General features: G+C 44.7%; 1 protein-coding gene across 2 annotated transcripts in view; it reads right to left on the bottom strand.

Moving 5' to 3' along the window:
* INTS7 (integrator complex subunit 7) overlaps positions 1-16,739 on the bottom strand; it is a 137,886-nt gene that overhangs the window by 61,569 nt on the left and 59,578 nt on the right. For both annotated transcript variants that reach the window (XM_030196069.1, XM_030196068.1), the window contains exons 11-13: positions 11,182-11,421; positions 4,158-4,295; positions 1,194-1,400 (exon numbers count right to left, since the gene is read on the bottom strand). In XM_030196069.1, the coding sequence (XP_030051929.1) occupies positions 1,194-1,400; positions 4,158-4,295; positions 11,182-11,421 (585 nt within the window). The remainder of the gene's footprint in view (positions 1-1,193; positions 1,401-4,157; positions 4,296-11,181; positions 11,422-16,739) is intronic.

Genomic DNA, 16,739 nt, shown 5'->3' with positions numbered 1-16,739 from the left:
AACCTGAATAAAAATTCTAATAAAAACAATGAGATCTCTCTTACCAGTTAACTGAATTGAATAGGTTTCTTCTGAAAAAATGGGCCAGACTAGCTAAAGAATATGTTAGCCCTCTAATATCCTCTCAAGGATCATCCCCAACTGTATTCTCAAAACAAATCAAACAATGTGACACCTACCAGCAAGTCATCTCAGGAGTGGTCCCCCACACTAGACCTCATTCTTAGAGGGGCTACGCCAAACTCATGACTATCTCAGGAATCAGGTGAAAAGCCTGGCTCATCTCTTAAACCTTTTAATGCCTGTGGTGACTAACTACACAATCACTCATACAGCATCAGGTCTTGCTTGCTGCACATCCTGTAACTGAGACCAATTCTAGATACCTTATTCAACTGTACATATAATTTGAATTAAATCTAGTCACTCACTTATCCCAGTGCCTTTGCCTTACCCCTCTGGTCTGCAATATGCAGCACAGATAACAAATGCAGCTGGGACACATAAATATGTTTCATTGTATTTGACATTTATCCTATTTCTATTATACTGTGCTGTTTTAAGGTATATATTACTGATAGTATCCTCACTGCTCTGTGTATTACACTGACATTTAGTCATTTTACTTATTATGCTGTTAATACAATAGAAGTTATTTATGTCAAGCTATAACCGTATAATGCTTTGGGTGAAATCTCTTCATAGAAGGTGGTTAATGTATATACATGGATATGTAGAATAGTTTAATAATCATATCAATCTAAACTGACATGCCTTTCTGCCTTCATCAGCCTTTTCTATTACAGACAGGGACTACATCTGCTATTTCAACTTCCTGAACAGTCTGTACTAGTGATCTGCAATAATGATATAATAAACTTCCTCTGGAGAAGAGCAAACAGGGTTTGACACTAATTTTTCGGTCAATCTCCAGATCCCACTTCTCTCAACAGCAGACATTCAGAATCTGACCCCAACACAACTTCCAGATAAGGCAAGGGCTCAATAAAAACATCCCTGACATAGCAATATCACAACACATTGCAGACAGTGATGACTGGAGCAGATCAAAATAAACTGATTTTGAGAACAAATCAAGAGCATCTTTTGGAGAAAGAGTGTTTGTGGTAGTACAGTGTTCGCTCCTTATGTGTGACCTACAAATTCCCAGCAGTCTCCATTAGTGCACTGACCGTAAGTGAAGCGATGCCTTTCTGATAGGACTTCAAGGACTCTGCAATGCAAGCGAGTGCTGAGCTAGAATCCTGGTCCTGTAGCTCTGTCAGGTAGTGCTCTGCATGGGAGAATTCCTTCAAGCTGTTCAGCCAGAAATACAAGTGCTCGGATGCCACATGCGTCAGCAAACTCTGATATAGCTCCTTGGCCATGTCATGATTACCCTAGGACAGAAGGAACATACGAATGACCAAGCTCCAGGTTAGCATCTTCTCCCACAATCTCTCTCATATTAAATCTTGTTTAATAACGGAGAAATGTATGTCAGTAGATATGACATTATTTGCTGAATGAAAAAATTCAAATGCTGTATTAGTACGCCAAGTACAGTTATCATAGAAAACAAGCTGATGAGTAGAAATGAGTACGGCAGAGCTTCACAATCTTTTTGAGCCTGTGACCCCATGATTGTGGATAAATAAAATTGTGTGATCCTCTAAAGATGAAAAATAATGATGTACCTGTGACCTCAGTACCTGGTCAAAACAGCCCCGACAAAAAACAGCCCCGGGGGGGGGGGGGGGGGGGGAATCAGCCCCTGAAGGGCCTATCCACAATTTAGCCCCTGACAAATGAGCCAGCTTCAGAGTATTTTAACCTGTTCTGTTCCTGCAACTGTGTGTCTGAGTCCCACTGCTACTCTGCGCTATTTCTCCTCTTTGCCACCCCAGTTTTAACGCTCACTATCCAGAATGTCTCCCTCTTCCTCCTGCCTGCGTTGACCGGTATCTCGCCCTTCCCCCACCCCCCATCAGTGAACCTCCAACATTCATGTGGGCCTCCAGCAGCATCAACAAGGAAAACAAGCAGCTTTGGCCAGCCCCAGAAACATTCCCTGTACCGTGTCCCACCTCATCTGATACAACTTCCTATGTCCACATAGGCAGGACAGAGAACGCCTCCAGGGCCATCCGAAACAGCTTGGCGATGCTGCTGGTGGCCCACAGGAACGTTGAAGTATTGGGGGGGGGGGGGAGACGGGAGAGGGGAAGAGAGATACTGTAGGGTGGAGGGTCTGCAGAAGGAAGAGGGAGTCAGGCTGGACTATGTTGGGAGGTGGGTGGGAAGGAAGGAGATGCATTTCCATACCATGGGAAGGGGAGGAAGGAAAAGAGATACCAGAATGCAAGAAAGGCGGTAGTAGGACAGAGGTGACAGAACATGGAAGTGGGGAGAGAAAGATACTAAACTGGAGAGGAAGGAAGAGAGCTCAGATGAAGGCATGAGGGAGAACAGATGCTGGAACATCAGAAAGAGGGCGATAAGAGTTTTTACTATACTTCTTATTTTTGTGAAGGGCTATGAGCCATTTTGTTACAGGGCCATTTTGTCACAAGGCTATTTTGTCAGGGTGCCGGTGACCCCATTTGGGGTCCCAACTCACAGTCTGGGAAGCTCTGTATTAGGGTAATGAATTAAGTTTGAGGTTGCAAAGGTCTCTTATTATACAGTAATGTTACCATTCCTGAAAATGTGCACCATCTTCAGCCTAATAATGTCATATCTACCCAACTACCTTGGTGGTAGTCTTATCAAAACCAAAATTAGGCTAACAAGATATTTTCTTTTTATGTACAGCAAACAAGTCCACAGAAAACGTTTCCTGGAAATAAGGGAATGCATGGCTGGACCTGCATTATGTCCAATTATACTGGAAATATTTACCGTATACAGGACATATCTGAAATGGTATTCTGTGCTTAAATTCCAGCAAAGGGAATCTATGTCTTAACTAACAGATCTCCTGGAGTCTCAAATGAATGACTTAGAGAGCCCCTCAGTATAGAGCTGTCTGGTTTTGTACATCAGTCTGGTTTTGTACATATAACATTCTCTTATTTATGATCTAGTAGGGCAATTAGCTAGCTTGTGTCTTTCTTGGTCTTCTTACAGACCACAGACAGGCTTGCTTAGTCCTAAGTAATGGGCCATAAACTTTAACAAGTGTCTGTCTGTTTGTTTCAAACAGGCTCTGAACATAACAAAGGGACATTTTCAGTGAAGGACAAGTATGAGTGATAAGTTTTCGAGGTAAGGAGGTTACAAAGGGTAAATGATGAATATTGAGAAAAATACCAAAGAAACAGAATTATGTGAAGGTGACCTTAGAGGTCAGGGTTGAAGAATACCAGATAAGTAAGAGAGAAAATATAAGGCAGTAAGTGATTGGACAAAATTAAGCTTCAATATTCTGCGTAAGCACTTCTTGTACTAAGTCAGAATCTGATAGCTTGCAAAGACAGAGAAAGAGAGAGAGAGAGATTTTATTTTCCATATACCGAAATTTGAACTGATATAAATAAGAATTCAATTTTCTGTAACACTGGGATAAAATAATTTTTATTGTGACAATTTATTTACTCTAATAAATTTTAGCATTATTATAAACAAGAAAAACTGAACTCAAGTGTTTTTCCTTTGCCAGAATGGCTCGTTTTTTTTTTTCAGTCTTTTCTGTTCAGCTCCCTCCACCTTAGAGGCAAGAAGGGAGTGCCCTATACACCTCCTCTTCACAATACCTAATGCAAATAGGATTCTCAGAGACAGACAATGTTAAAATGTTTCTCCCGTCCAATACCATCCTATTGTGAGCTGTTGATTCAGAAATCAAATTTACCCAGACTAACTAGGCATTAATACAACAGCAGCTTTGTTTTCATCTTTTCGGAAGCTGGTATGAAGTGGCTGCATGTCCATTTTGGAAGTAGTAAGACTTCAAAGAACTGCATACATCTTGCAGTATTACAGAAACAAGCGATTGTAGTAGTACTAAGAATCCTAGGATCTTATCTGAACGAAAGGCATTGCACAAACCCATGTCATCTTCTCATTAAGTACCATAGCCTTTCAGTCATCAAGCCACTGGGTATGCAGCACAAGAGAGCAGTAAGGAAAGGTTCACATGGCTAAAATGCACATACCATTCGTGAAGCTTGCCTGGCTATCCGGTACACTGTCCATCCATTGGAAACGTTCTCCAGCTGCTGTTTGATTACAGTCTTCACCTCAGAAGATAAAGCTTTTTGGATAGCTACAAAAATCACAGTGGCAAGCGACACCTATTGAATTAAAATAACCCGAAGAAAAAATTAATACTTCAGGAGGAGAAAGGCTTCCAGGCATCTTCACTTTAAAACAGGCACGTAGGGCTCTATTTATACAACAATTTTCATGGGCACAAAATAGAAGAACATTATAGGCAAAATGGTCCTTTAGTAAGTACAATGGATTCCTCTGTGGTCCACAGTGAAAACTACAGTGAAATTAGATCTTACCTGCTAATTTCCTTTTCTTTAGTCTCTCCAGACCATTCCCTATGAGTGGGTATATGTCCTCCTACCAGCAGATGGGGAGACTGAGAAACTATTAGTGATGTCATTGTATTAAGCTCTGTTCAGTCCTGTGTCCCTCAGTATTTCTATTGACAAAGCTAAGATGGTGGTAACAGAACAGACCCTCCCCCAAACACCCCGAGGGGGAAAAGAACAACCAATATGAAAACTCTGCTGCAGCGCCATGCTTGTCTGAAAAGTGGAGCAATAACACCTCAATGCAAGATGCACATATGCTCAACTTTCTTCGTTCTGTACTCCAGTTTCTTTAGTTATATTTACACTAGAATTTGTCTGTTTATTTTTTGTAGATAGCATCATCGAACGTACATTCAGCGTTGAACAGATCCCTCCAGCGTTCAGAACTACGTCTCCATGCTGACAAAACTAAAAGAGAGAAAAGAACAAAACAGATGATAGCTGGGGAGGGTCTGGAGAAGATCTAATTTATCCTTCCTTAGAATCTGCTCCAGACCATTCCCTATGAGTGTGAAGTACCAGAGCAGTACTTAACAAGGGCAGAAAACAGACAGACAAACTTAGACAACATTGTAGCACTGAAGCTGGCCTTTTTCCTGGCCTGAACATCCAACCTGTAATGCCTCAAAAGAATGTGGAGACGACCACATGGCCACTTCACAAATGTCCGGAATGCAGATAAAGGCCCACTCAGCCAACAATGCAGTCTGGACTATCGTAGAATGCGCTCTCAACAACTCAGGAAGTTTACTACCACTGAGCAAGTGCACGGAGGGAACAGCCTCCTTAATCCACCAGGTAATTGTGGTCTTAGACGCTGCCTCACCCTGCCTGTGGCCTGCAAACTAAACAAAGAAGCAAACTGATTTTCAAAACTCAGCTGTCTTCCACAAGCAACAATGGAGGGCCCTCCGTATATCTAACTGATATAAAGGATCTGCACAATCCTCTCTGCGAAAATACTGGCAGAGTGACAGATTGGTTCAGATGAAAGGAAGAAATGATTTTAGGAAAAAAAAACAGAACCAGAAGTGAGACCACTTGCTCCTCAAAAAAAAAAAAAAAAAAGAGAAAGCGCTCCCTACAGGAGAGAGAGCCCATAACTCGTAAATCCATTAAGATGTAATGGTACCAGGAAGGCCAACTTAAGGGAGAGATCCTTCAAGGTAGCAATGCCTAAGGGCTCAAAAGGGGCTTTCACCAAAGCCAGCACCACAACGTTCAAAAGGGCAATGACCAAAAGAAATGGAGGCCTCAAGTGCTTAGCTCCCTGCAAGAAGTGGGACACATCAAGAAGAAGAACTAAGAACCAGCCCTGGTCTATGTTACAAAATAGCTGACAGTGCTGCCAGGTGCATCTGCAGAGATGAAAGTGTCAACCCCTTCTGCAAACCATCCTGCAGAAACTGCAAGGTATCCTTCTTGCCGTCACACCGATCTTCAAAAATGCACCACACTCTCACATACGCTAAGGAGGCAAAACGCTTCCTAGAACTCAACAAGAGTCTGCATCAACCAAGGAGCTCCCTGACAAACAACTGGACCAAGCTGATGTACCACGGTCATTGGGGCCAATCTGGGCATATGAGAATCACTGTGCCTCAGTGAGATTTGATCTTTTGAATGATTCTGCCATGTAAGGGCCACCATAGAAACACATACAGCAGCCCCTGGGCAGTCACTGCCAAGCTAAGGCATCTATGTCTCTGATATTGGCTCCTTTCTGCGACTATTTCCACCACAATAAAAATTATCGTCGTGGAAATAGAGCGCGATTCCCAAAGGAAATCGCATACAAACGAGCTGCTCAGACTTCTAGCAAGCAGCTCGGTAGTGAAAGTGCCCAGTGCATGCGTGGAACATTAATTTGGTAAGCGTTGATGGAATGTGCATGCCCAGAACCGTGCATAGCATTGATGCAAAACATGGATGCTTACAAGTTGTTTGAAGGGTACAGCCTTGATTGGTGGCAAAAGACAGCGAGCAGATCCCGAGGGCCCAGGCCAGGCACAGAGGGAGCTCGGGGGGGGGGGGGGGGGGGGGCTCCTCCTGGCTTCTCCCAGCTGCTGCCTGGCTAGTTCCCTCCTTACAGCATGCTCAGTAGGGTGCACGAGGACTCTGTACCCTCATTCAGCAGTTCTTTCCTAAGGATTTTGCAAAGCGAAGATCCGCAGGTGCAGGTTCCCTCTCCTTGATCAGAGCTCTGGTCCTTCCATGGGTGCAGAACCCTGTACTCGCCGCAATCCCAACTCTGGTGCTCAGGTACAGGCAGGCTGGCAATTAGGAGGCTGTCCTGGGAGTCAACCCCCCCCCCCCCCAGGCCTCTTCTGTGTTGTGACCCTGAAGACCCACCAGTCGACCTGCCGGTCCTGCTGAACAGTTCATCTTCTGGATATCCAACAGTTATTCTCAACTTCTTCCCAGCTCTTAAATCTTGCTTCCTGGCCATTACCTGACCTCCCTTTAAAATTCCCATGCACAAGGTAAGCGCTCCTTTCTGTGCAAACGGCTGTGCATCCTTTGGAATGCACATTTACATAGCAATCACCTACTTGTAATACATTTATATATCCTTATCATATTCTGCTACCGCAAACTGAAAAAAGAGCCTGCAGATCCCCCTTTGTGCATTTCTCATTGAATACCGTGATCGCAAAACCGACTGGAACAGATGAAAAACACAGGTTGCTAGCCCGGTAAGCTTTGTGTATCGGGCCCCGAGACCTGGCCCACAAACTGGCATGTTAAGAACCACTAAACATCCCAGACAAGACCACTGATCATCAACCTGGAGGTTCCCCTAAAGCTTGTCCGTGATCCGCTTTCCATCAACTGAAGAAACCTTGGAATCGCCCAAATCTCTCACCAACTTCTCCAGATCTTCCCCAAAGAGCACCTGGCCCAGAAAAGGCAATTGACTCAAACACACTTTGGAAGCCACATCAACCGATCACTGACGAAGTCAGAGAAAACGATGCTCTGCCACCAACAAAGCCAAGGACTGAGCCAAGGATCTTACCAAAATCAAACAACAAATAGGAGAAAATATTTTTTCACGCAACAAATAGTTAAGCTCTGGAACTCTTTGCAGGAGGATGTAGTAACAGCTGTTAGCGTATCTGGGTTTAAAAAAAAGGTTTGGACAAGTTCCTGGAGGAAAAGTCCAGTCTGATATTGAGACAGACATGAGGAAGCCAGTGTTGCTACAATTTGGGTTTCTGCCAGGTACTTGTGATCTGGATTGGCCACTGCTGGAAACAGGACACTGGGCTAGATGAGCCATTGGTCAACCCAGTATGGCTATTCTTATGCTATGTTCTTATTTTATACAGGGTATCAGACAAGAATGCAGTCTCCAATTCTAGACTGATGTCCTCAGATGACTCACCCTGGGCCATCAGACAAACTCTCTGCCCAAATGAAGCAGGCCCGTGTGAGATAACCACCACAAACTGCAGTCTACAGAGCCAGGGCAGAAACCTCAAAGAATCTCTTAAGAAGAGCCTCCATACAACGATCCTGAGGATCACTGACGGTCACGCCACCTTCTACCAGGATGGTCTTGGTCACTGCAGTGGCCAAGGCATCCACACTGGGAAACAGAATTTGTCTTGCTCATCCACTGGAAGCTGGTAAAGGTCAGCCATAGCTCAAGTTATCCTGAGGAGGTGCATCCAGTTGCTGCCACCAAGCCTTGACGAGCTCTTTAAGGTCCTCATTAAATGGAAAGACCTTGGGCGGATTAAGAATCCTCTTCACCAAGGGATCCACTTTCCTTGGTGTTGCTGGCTTCTCTTCCTCCATTCCCAACCAGTGCAACACCTGGGAGATCAGAAGGGGCAACTCCTGTCTGCAAAACATTCACACCACAGACGGGTCCTCACCTAACAGAGGCTCAGATCTGTCCTCTGGAAGGTCCTGTGGCCAATCCTCTTCATTGAATCCCTCTTCAACTTGAGCAGCAATACAAGCCTCATGCTCAAACTGCTCCAAACCCCCAACTCCATTGCCCCATGTAAGCCGCATTGAGCCTGCCATGAGTGGGAAAGCACGGGGTACAAATGAAACAAAAAAAAAAAAATATGTGGGCATTTGGCTCCAGAAGGACCCAATTGGTTTTGAGCCCCCAAGAGGTCATGAGCCAAGGGACTGTCCGCACGCTACTTCAGAAAAAAGGCTTGGTGAAGCAGGAAAACAAACTCCGGGGAGAAAGGAGGAGGGATCCCCAGTATCCAGCTTGGTCAAAATTGAGGGCTTCTGTGACTAGGCCTGCCTAGAGGTCAGAGAGCTCAAGAGACTGACCTTTCCCACCAAAAACAGAGCGTCAGAAGAGTCCTTTGGCATCTTTTTTGCCAAGGCCCAGGAGTCATGCATTCTGCATCGCTTCAGTCTTGCCTTTGGACCCCCCCCCCCCCCCCCAAGGGTCAATAGCTCAACAGCAGAGGGGCCTGCCACTATGGGGAAGATCACCGACTTTTCTGATGCCTCCTCACACACACAGCACAAACTGTCGCTGGCGCTGTGCAGGCCACACAACGCCGCACTTTCCCTGAAGGGCTGCCATTTAACGAGCATGCACCCATGAAGGCAAACTCCACACTCCTGCGGCAGCAGTAAACAATCCTCCCTTCCCCGGTCGCCACACTGGGCAGGAGCTACACTCTGGAAGGGATGTGCTCTTTTCAGCTTTTTTTTTTTGGAGGGGGGGGGGGGGGTTGTAAGCACCAGTTGGCTCTGTTCCCACCTGGGGAATGCCTTATGGAACCCTTTTCTACGGCAAGGAAGAAGGGGCCGAGGCACGCAGCAACCCCAACAGTAAGTGGGGAGTGTACACCCCTGGGGCCCTTGATTCACCACAGCTCCACAGCAGACATGCAAGCGAGCACTCAATACTTCCAACAAGGAATCAATTTTATTTTGTTCCTTTTAGTTTAGCTTTTTTTTTTTTGTAAGTACTCTAAGCTCTGTTGTTCCCAGAAACTAATAATCCAATTTTAATTGTAATCTCTCTTTTATTATTATTTTTAAAGCAGCCCCAAAAGGTACACAGAGACAGGTCTGCAGACACACCCATCTTCCTATCTGCTGAGAAATACTGAGGGACACAGGACTGCATAGAGTTTATTACAGTGACGTTACTAATAGTTTCTCAGTTTCCCTACCTGCTGGTAGGTCAAATACCCACTTGTAGGGAATGTTCTGGAGCAGATGCAACACACTTCACTACAGTTGCCATGTACAATGCCTTCAAGATACCTGAATTTCTATAAGTATCGCAGGGCAAGGGTTGAGTTTATACCATAAAAGCCTCCTGGCTTAGAAACACAGGCTGCTTGAGAAACGGGTATATGTCTCACTGGAGCTACATTATGAATATCAAACAGCTGTGCCAAGATACAAGGTAGAAAGTCCACAGACTCCTCTTGCACACGTTTCATATATATTGGCTCAAGAAAAGCAGGTAAGAGATTGTGGAAAATGAGCATGACATTCAAAAAATTAAAAAAAAAAAACAAACACTACCTCACAATAACATATAATGGCCAGGTCTCCTTCCACAGAGGCACGAGACTTGGAACTCTTGGTTTGTGAGTGTGGGATTCAATTACAGAATGATGAGGGGACCGCTGCTTCTGAACCTGAGAGCTGTATGGACTGGTATCATACCAGCTTCCTTAGGAGGGTTGAGGAATTGGAGGGTATCCAGTGTTTCTGCCTTGGGTTCCTCCTCTGTCTCTAACTTAAATGGAATGGCCTCTGCCATTTTCTGAAAAAAATCAGTTCAGGAGTTTCTCTCAAATGGGGACTTTCTTCTTTCAAGAGAAGGAGTTCAATCTAGCAGCAAAGCTTGTAAAGCTCCCCTCTTCAGAAACTAAGCAGGATCAAGGTTAGAATCTCAGGGGTGCTCAGAATCTGAACTAGAGAAGAACTCCAAGGGAGAGGATTGGCTTTGAGCCTGGCTAGACTTCTGAATAACAGAAGTCGTCAGTCTCGGATGAGTGTCCAGACACAGATTCGTCCTGTGTCTCAGTGACGCTTTCTCCCCTGGTGTGGTAGACATGGTCCAAGGCCCTTTGAGGTTTCAGTACCGATGAATCTTCTCCAGGCAGTGTGTGCATCTGAAGAATCGGCTTAAACACTCAACACAGAATGTCAAAGCCGAAGCATTATAATCTGCAAGGAGTCCCTCCAGGTGCTCAATGAATGAGCAAATCTGATCACTGCTAATCCAGTTAGAATTACAATACCTGTCTTTTATATTCTATTTTATACAGCTTGGAATCTGCATTACTCCATGTTTATCTTACATTAAGGCACATTATTAAAAAGAACACACAGAAACACTGCTTCAAATTTAAGTATCAGTTTCATTTCAGTCCCTTCCTCTCTAATAGAGAAATTGAAGCTAGAACAAAAAAACCTGTGTCAGACAATCAATCAGACAATGGGAATAAATTTACTCCTAAAACAAAACCATGCATCGCTCCTTTATTTCTTCCAAGGCTTGTGAATCCATTAGATGACAATTCTATATATAGCTTTGGTCCTATTTTCATTTAGTCCTGCAACCTTGATGACCTTGCATGTGTTCCACAACAATTACATATCCATTTTAGAAGGGAGAATTTCTTACCAGTAGCTCCTGCTGTTTATCAGTGGCAGATCGCCCAATTACTTTGTAAAGTTCCATTAGGTCCCCCAGCATGCCATCTCCCAGAACAGGAAGCTGCATGGCAATTGCTGCCAGACACTGACATATGAGAATTCTCGCAGCATCATGAGAGCTGTGCAGCTCTGTCAGCAGGGACTCCACCACCGACTGGCTCAGATGAGGACGGCATTTAGCCAGCTTAACCATGCACGTTAATGCAACCTATAGGGAAAAGCGCCAAAGTGTTATGAGAAATTAATGAGCTTGGAAACTTGAAAGTAAACTAGGTCTCTCAGGCTGAAGCTATCTTTCTGTTACATGAATTTTTGAGTGTGAAGGTTTGCTCACATCTGTAGTCAAAAAGCAGCAAATGAAATAAAAGTCCTACAATGAGAAAAGAGTCTTTCTATACCATTATCAAAAAGATTAAAAGGATTTACTGCCAAATTTCTCCCCTTGTTTTTGCCAAAACAGGAAGTGTGAACTATCAGTTTAATAAAGTAATGGCACTTACCTGTAACAGATTACTATACAGATGATCAAAAGAGCATGTGTGACACCAAGTGGAAAGGAATTCTAGCATTTTCTGGAGAGAAGGAAAGGTTTTTCTGCACATGCACACAACTGCCTGTGCTGCAGTTCCCTGCTTCTTTCAAGTCCTCTTTAGTTATAAAGAGAAAAGTTGAACGGAAGATTTTTGAGCAATTAATGAATTGTTTTCTTCAAAGAACAGAGTTACCTACTTGTTTGCAGGAGTTCTTAGAAGACAGCAAGATATAAATCCCTAGTTGTCAGCCTGGTGCTCTAACCACTGAGCAGGGACTGTCTCTCTGTGTCAGGTGTTCAGCGCTGCGTGCGTCTGGTAGCGCTATACAAATGCTAATAATAATAATACTCCTCCATTCCCTCAGCATTCCCTTCTAAGTTATGTGGGATTGTAGCCTAACATTCTGATAACTGTTCAACAAGGTCCAAAATTCTAGGTTCATGACTGGGGTGCGCCGATATGGAACTTGGTCCTCTTGGCATTCTGAGGGCAGGTTTAACCAACTATTGCAGCAGCTGGGCCTCACAGAATCCTGTGAATGGCTGGTCAATATTCAGCCAGTGGTGGCCAGTCTTTTTTTTTTTTTAAGTGCTGACCAGCACTGAATGTCTGGGTATGACGGAACTTCTTCTGATCACCAGCACTTATGTGGGACCCAACTGAGTAGTGACAAGGATCCACATAAGGGGATAATTTTATTCTCTCCCCCCCCCCTCCAACATGAGGTTAGCCTCTTCCCAAACCTCCCCCCCACCCCCCACATGAGGAAGGCACTCCCCTACAAAATCCACCATCTCATATACCAGTAGGCCTCCCTAGACCCACCTGAAAATCCCTGGTGGCCCAGTGGGTCATCTGGGCAGAGAGAACTGCACTCACTCCTGACCCAGGCAGTACCAGCAGAAAAATGGTTGCCACAACCTCTAGCGGTAGTACTGAAGGTTTTACTATATTTACTTGAAGAACTTGGTATTGAAGATAGTTTTGAATTGGTTTAAGGACTTTTTGACTTCACGTAGTTACACAGTAAAAATGAATAATGAGCTCTTGGAGTCATGGTCTAATGGTTGTGAAGGTCCCCAAGGTTCACCCTTATCGCCTATTTTGATCAATGTAATCTTATTTTCTCTTGGGAGGATACTAGAAGAGAATGAAGTACAGCATTTTATCTATGCTGACGATGTGACTTCATTGCTTCCAACTCCAGATCTAAGGTTTGATTATTAGAACACCGGCAGAAAATTGTGTCAATATTGTAGAAAAATGAGTGTCTAGTCAAAGGTTAAAACTAAATGTTGAAAAGACGAATGGGGAGGGAAAGGTAACTTGATATACCGCCTTTCTGAGGTTTTTGCAACTACATTCAAAGTGGTTTACATATATTCAGGTACTTATTTTGTACCAGGGGCAATGGAGGGTTAAGTGACTTGCCCAGAGTCACAAGGAGCTGCAGTGGGAATCGAACTCAGTTCCCCAAGATCAAAGTCCACTGCACTCCACTCCAATGATCAGAAGCAAATGCAAGCGCTAGAGGCTGTTAGCGCCATACTAGCACCTGAGTTTACTACCCCCCCCCATGATTAAAGCCCCCAAGCGCGTGAAACAACATGCTGGCAGGCTCTGAGCACAACTAGCATGCAAATGAATGCAAAACAGGGCTCAGCGCAAGTAGCATGCAAATGCATGCTAAATCTATTCTTCACCAAAGATCGGTGAGCAGTGCGCCAAACATTGGCATGTTGTCTGCGGCAAACGCTAACGCCAGCTCGGAGCTGGTGTTAGGGTTTGCAGACCATTGGGGAGGAATAGCGAGTCCTGTCCAGCATGCATTTGCATGCTAGCAGGCCCCCCCAATTCCCCCCAATGCAGTAGCCCACAACCTCCTCCCTTGCAGGGAGCATGAACCCAGACCCAACCCCCCCCCCCCCCCCCCCCAGCAACACTGGGGCTGGAGGTTCGGTGGACCTCCAGTCCCCCAGGCTCAATCCTCCCACACTTTTACCGTATGATCAGAGATAATACAATGCTTAAATTTGCATGCTACTATCTCTGATCATAGGAGCGGTAAAGCCCCGTGCTGTTCTAGCGCTATTTTTAGAGCACTATTTGGAACAGCGCCAGGCTTTCTATCATCTCCCTATAAGTTCTTTATAGCCCTCTCTCCATTTCAATCTCTGTGGCATCAGAGTTTGAATATTCATATGACTGCCTAGTGGTTAAAGCACCAGGCTGACAACTAGGGATGCCCGGTTCAAATCCCACTCAGGATTTATATCTTACTGTCTTCTAAGAACACCTGCAAACAAGTAGGTAACTGTTTTCTCTGAAGAAAACAGCATCAACTGCACAAAAATATTCCTCTTTAACTTTTCCCTTTATATCCCTTAACTAAAGAGGACCTGCTAGAGTGGAGGAGTAGCCTAGTTGTTAGTGCAGCGGACCTTGATCCTGGGGAACTGGGTTTGATTCCCACTGTGGCTCCTTGTGACTCTGGGCAAATAAGTACCTGTATATACTATGTAAACCGCTTTGAATGTAGTTAAAAAAAAAAAAAACGCACACAAACAGAAAAGCAGTATATATCCAGTCTCTTTCCCCACCCCCCCACCCCTCTTCCATGATAGAAGCAGGGAGCTGCAGCATAGGCAGTTGTTTGCATGTGCAGAAAAACTTTTCCTTCTCTCCAGAAAATGCTGGAATTCCTTGCCACTTGATTTCACACATGTTCTTCCAGGCTTCTCGGCTAACTATAACATTACCAAATCATTAACCTATTACAGGCTGAGTTGCTAACCAGCCCCAGAACAAGAGTCCAAAGGACCTCTTCAGGTCTTCAGCCTGGATTTTGGGATACTAAGAAAAAATGGATTATGTAAAACCAAAACATGGAAATATTCTTCAAGAAAGAAACAGACAAAACAAAGCCAAAAGGGCAGCCTGCTTGACTCATAATTTCCTGCGAAAAAAAATTAGTGATAAGAGAGGGACTAAAAAAGTTAAAACCTCTGACCAAGGCCAGCAGGGAAACACAAAAAATACTGGAATATGACCAACCTGGCAGACAACAAAAGAGCAGTGTTTACTGCATAAAACCCACCCCGTAGTCACATCACTCTGGTCACAAAGATACAGTCATACTGTAAAATTATGCCTTATCTGATAATTTTCTTTCCTTTAGTCGCAGCAGATGAATCCAAGAACTGGTGGGTTGAATCCGCCTACCAGCAGGAGGAAATAGAGAACACTGAAGACTAAGCAGTGACCTTGGATATCCAGCTCCTTACCCCTTTATCCACAAAGCAAAAGAGAGGCAAAAAGAAGTGAAACAAAAGCCCTCCTCACAATAATGCGACAACAGCCGAACAACCACCCTTGCAGAGTTTGTCTTCGTAAATCTTTTTTTTTTTTTGACAGAAATTACTCACTCGAAAGAGAAAAAGAAAATGGAGCATGTGGCCAAAGCAAAAATGGGTTAGGGATCCTGGATTCATCTGCTGCGACTAAAGGAAAGAAAATTATCAGGTAAGGCATAATTTTACTTTCCTTAGCCTCAGCAGCAGATGAATCCAGGAACTGGTAGGATGTATAAAAGCAATCCCCTAAACAGGGTGGGAAACCGCAGCTCCGAGAGAGCACCATCGCCCCAAAATGAGCATCCGCAGCAACATGAAATCTGTAGTGTTTAACAAAGGAATACGGTGAAGTCCAAGTCGCCGCCCGACAAATGTCGTGCAAAGAAAGGATACCCGTCTCGGCACAAGAGGTAGCTCGCGCTCGAGTTGAATGAGCACACAACTCGGAAGGAGGAGCCCGATCCTTGATAATGTAAGTCGAACAAATGGCTTCTGTTTTTTTGGTTGCTTTGGAAGCAGCATAAACTCGTCTAAGACGGGACAAAAGTACAAAAAGATGGTCCGAGCACCAGAATTCATTTGTCATCTGGAGATACCGAAGAACAGCACGATGCACATCCAAACAATGAAAAAGAGAAAAGTTGTCCAGAAAATCAGACTTCTGAAAGGAAGGTAGGAACAGAGGCTGATTCAAATGAAAGGCTGACACGACCTTAGGCAAAAAGGATGGAACTGTCCGGAGAGTAACCCCCCAAATCAAAAAATTGTAGGAAGGGTTCTTGACACGACAATGCCTGGAGTTCAGATATCCGACGTGCCGAGGAAATGGCTACCAAAAACACCATCTTTAGAGTAAGATCTTTATCAGAGGCCAAACACAGCGGCTCAAACGGAGCCATCTGAAAGGCACTCAGCACAAGGTTGAGCTTCCAAAAAGAACAGGGACGCCGCACCGGAGGTCGAAGGTGAAGAGCACCCCTTCAAAAGCCAGGTCACATCAGAATGAACTGAAAGAGATGAGCCCGACACCTGGCCTTGGAAACAGGCCAAAGCAGCAACTTGAACTTGCAGAGAATTATACGCCAAACCCTTCTGCAAACCCTCCTGGAGGAAAACCAAAATCTCGGAAACAGAAGCCTGAAAGGGGGACCACGCTTGATCCGCGCACCACGATTCAAAAGTGCGCCACACCCTGGCATAAGCCGTAGTAGTGGAACATTTCCAGGCTTGAAGCAAGGCAGCAATGACTGGATCAGCATAGCCCTTCTTCCTCAACTTCGCCCTCTCAAGAGCCAAGATGCAAGACCAAAGCGGGAGGCGTTCTTCATCTGTATTGGATCCTGGTGAAAAAGTCCGGGTGAGAGCGGAAGAGACAGAGGAGGCTCCACCAGCAGACGAATCAAATCCGCATACCACAGACGGCGTGGCCAATCTGGATCAATACTACGAGACCGGGATGAAGAGAGATTCGACACAAAAGATGTCTGATTAGGGGCCACGGTGGGAAGATGTAGAGGAGGCCGCACTTTGGCCAGGATTGTAAGAGAGCATCCAACCCTGCGGATTTGGACTCCTTTCTTCTGCTGAAGAACTTCAGAACTTTAGCGTTTTTGCTGGTCGCCATCAGATCCATTACTGGT

Source organism: Microcaecilia unicolor, chromosome 3 (assembly GCF_901765095.1).
Source record: "Microcaecilia unicolor chromosome 3, aMicUni1.1, whole genome shotgun sequence".
Classification (NCBI taxonomy): Eukaryota; Metazoa; Chordata; class Amphibia; order Gymnophiona; family Siphonopidae; genus Microcaecilia; species Microcaecilia unicolor.
The sequence above is the reverse complement of the archived record's forward strand: the minus strand, read 5'-3'. Positions and strand labels throughout refer to the sequence as shown.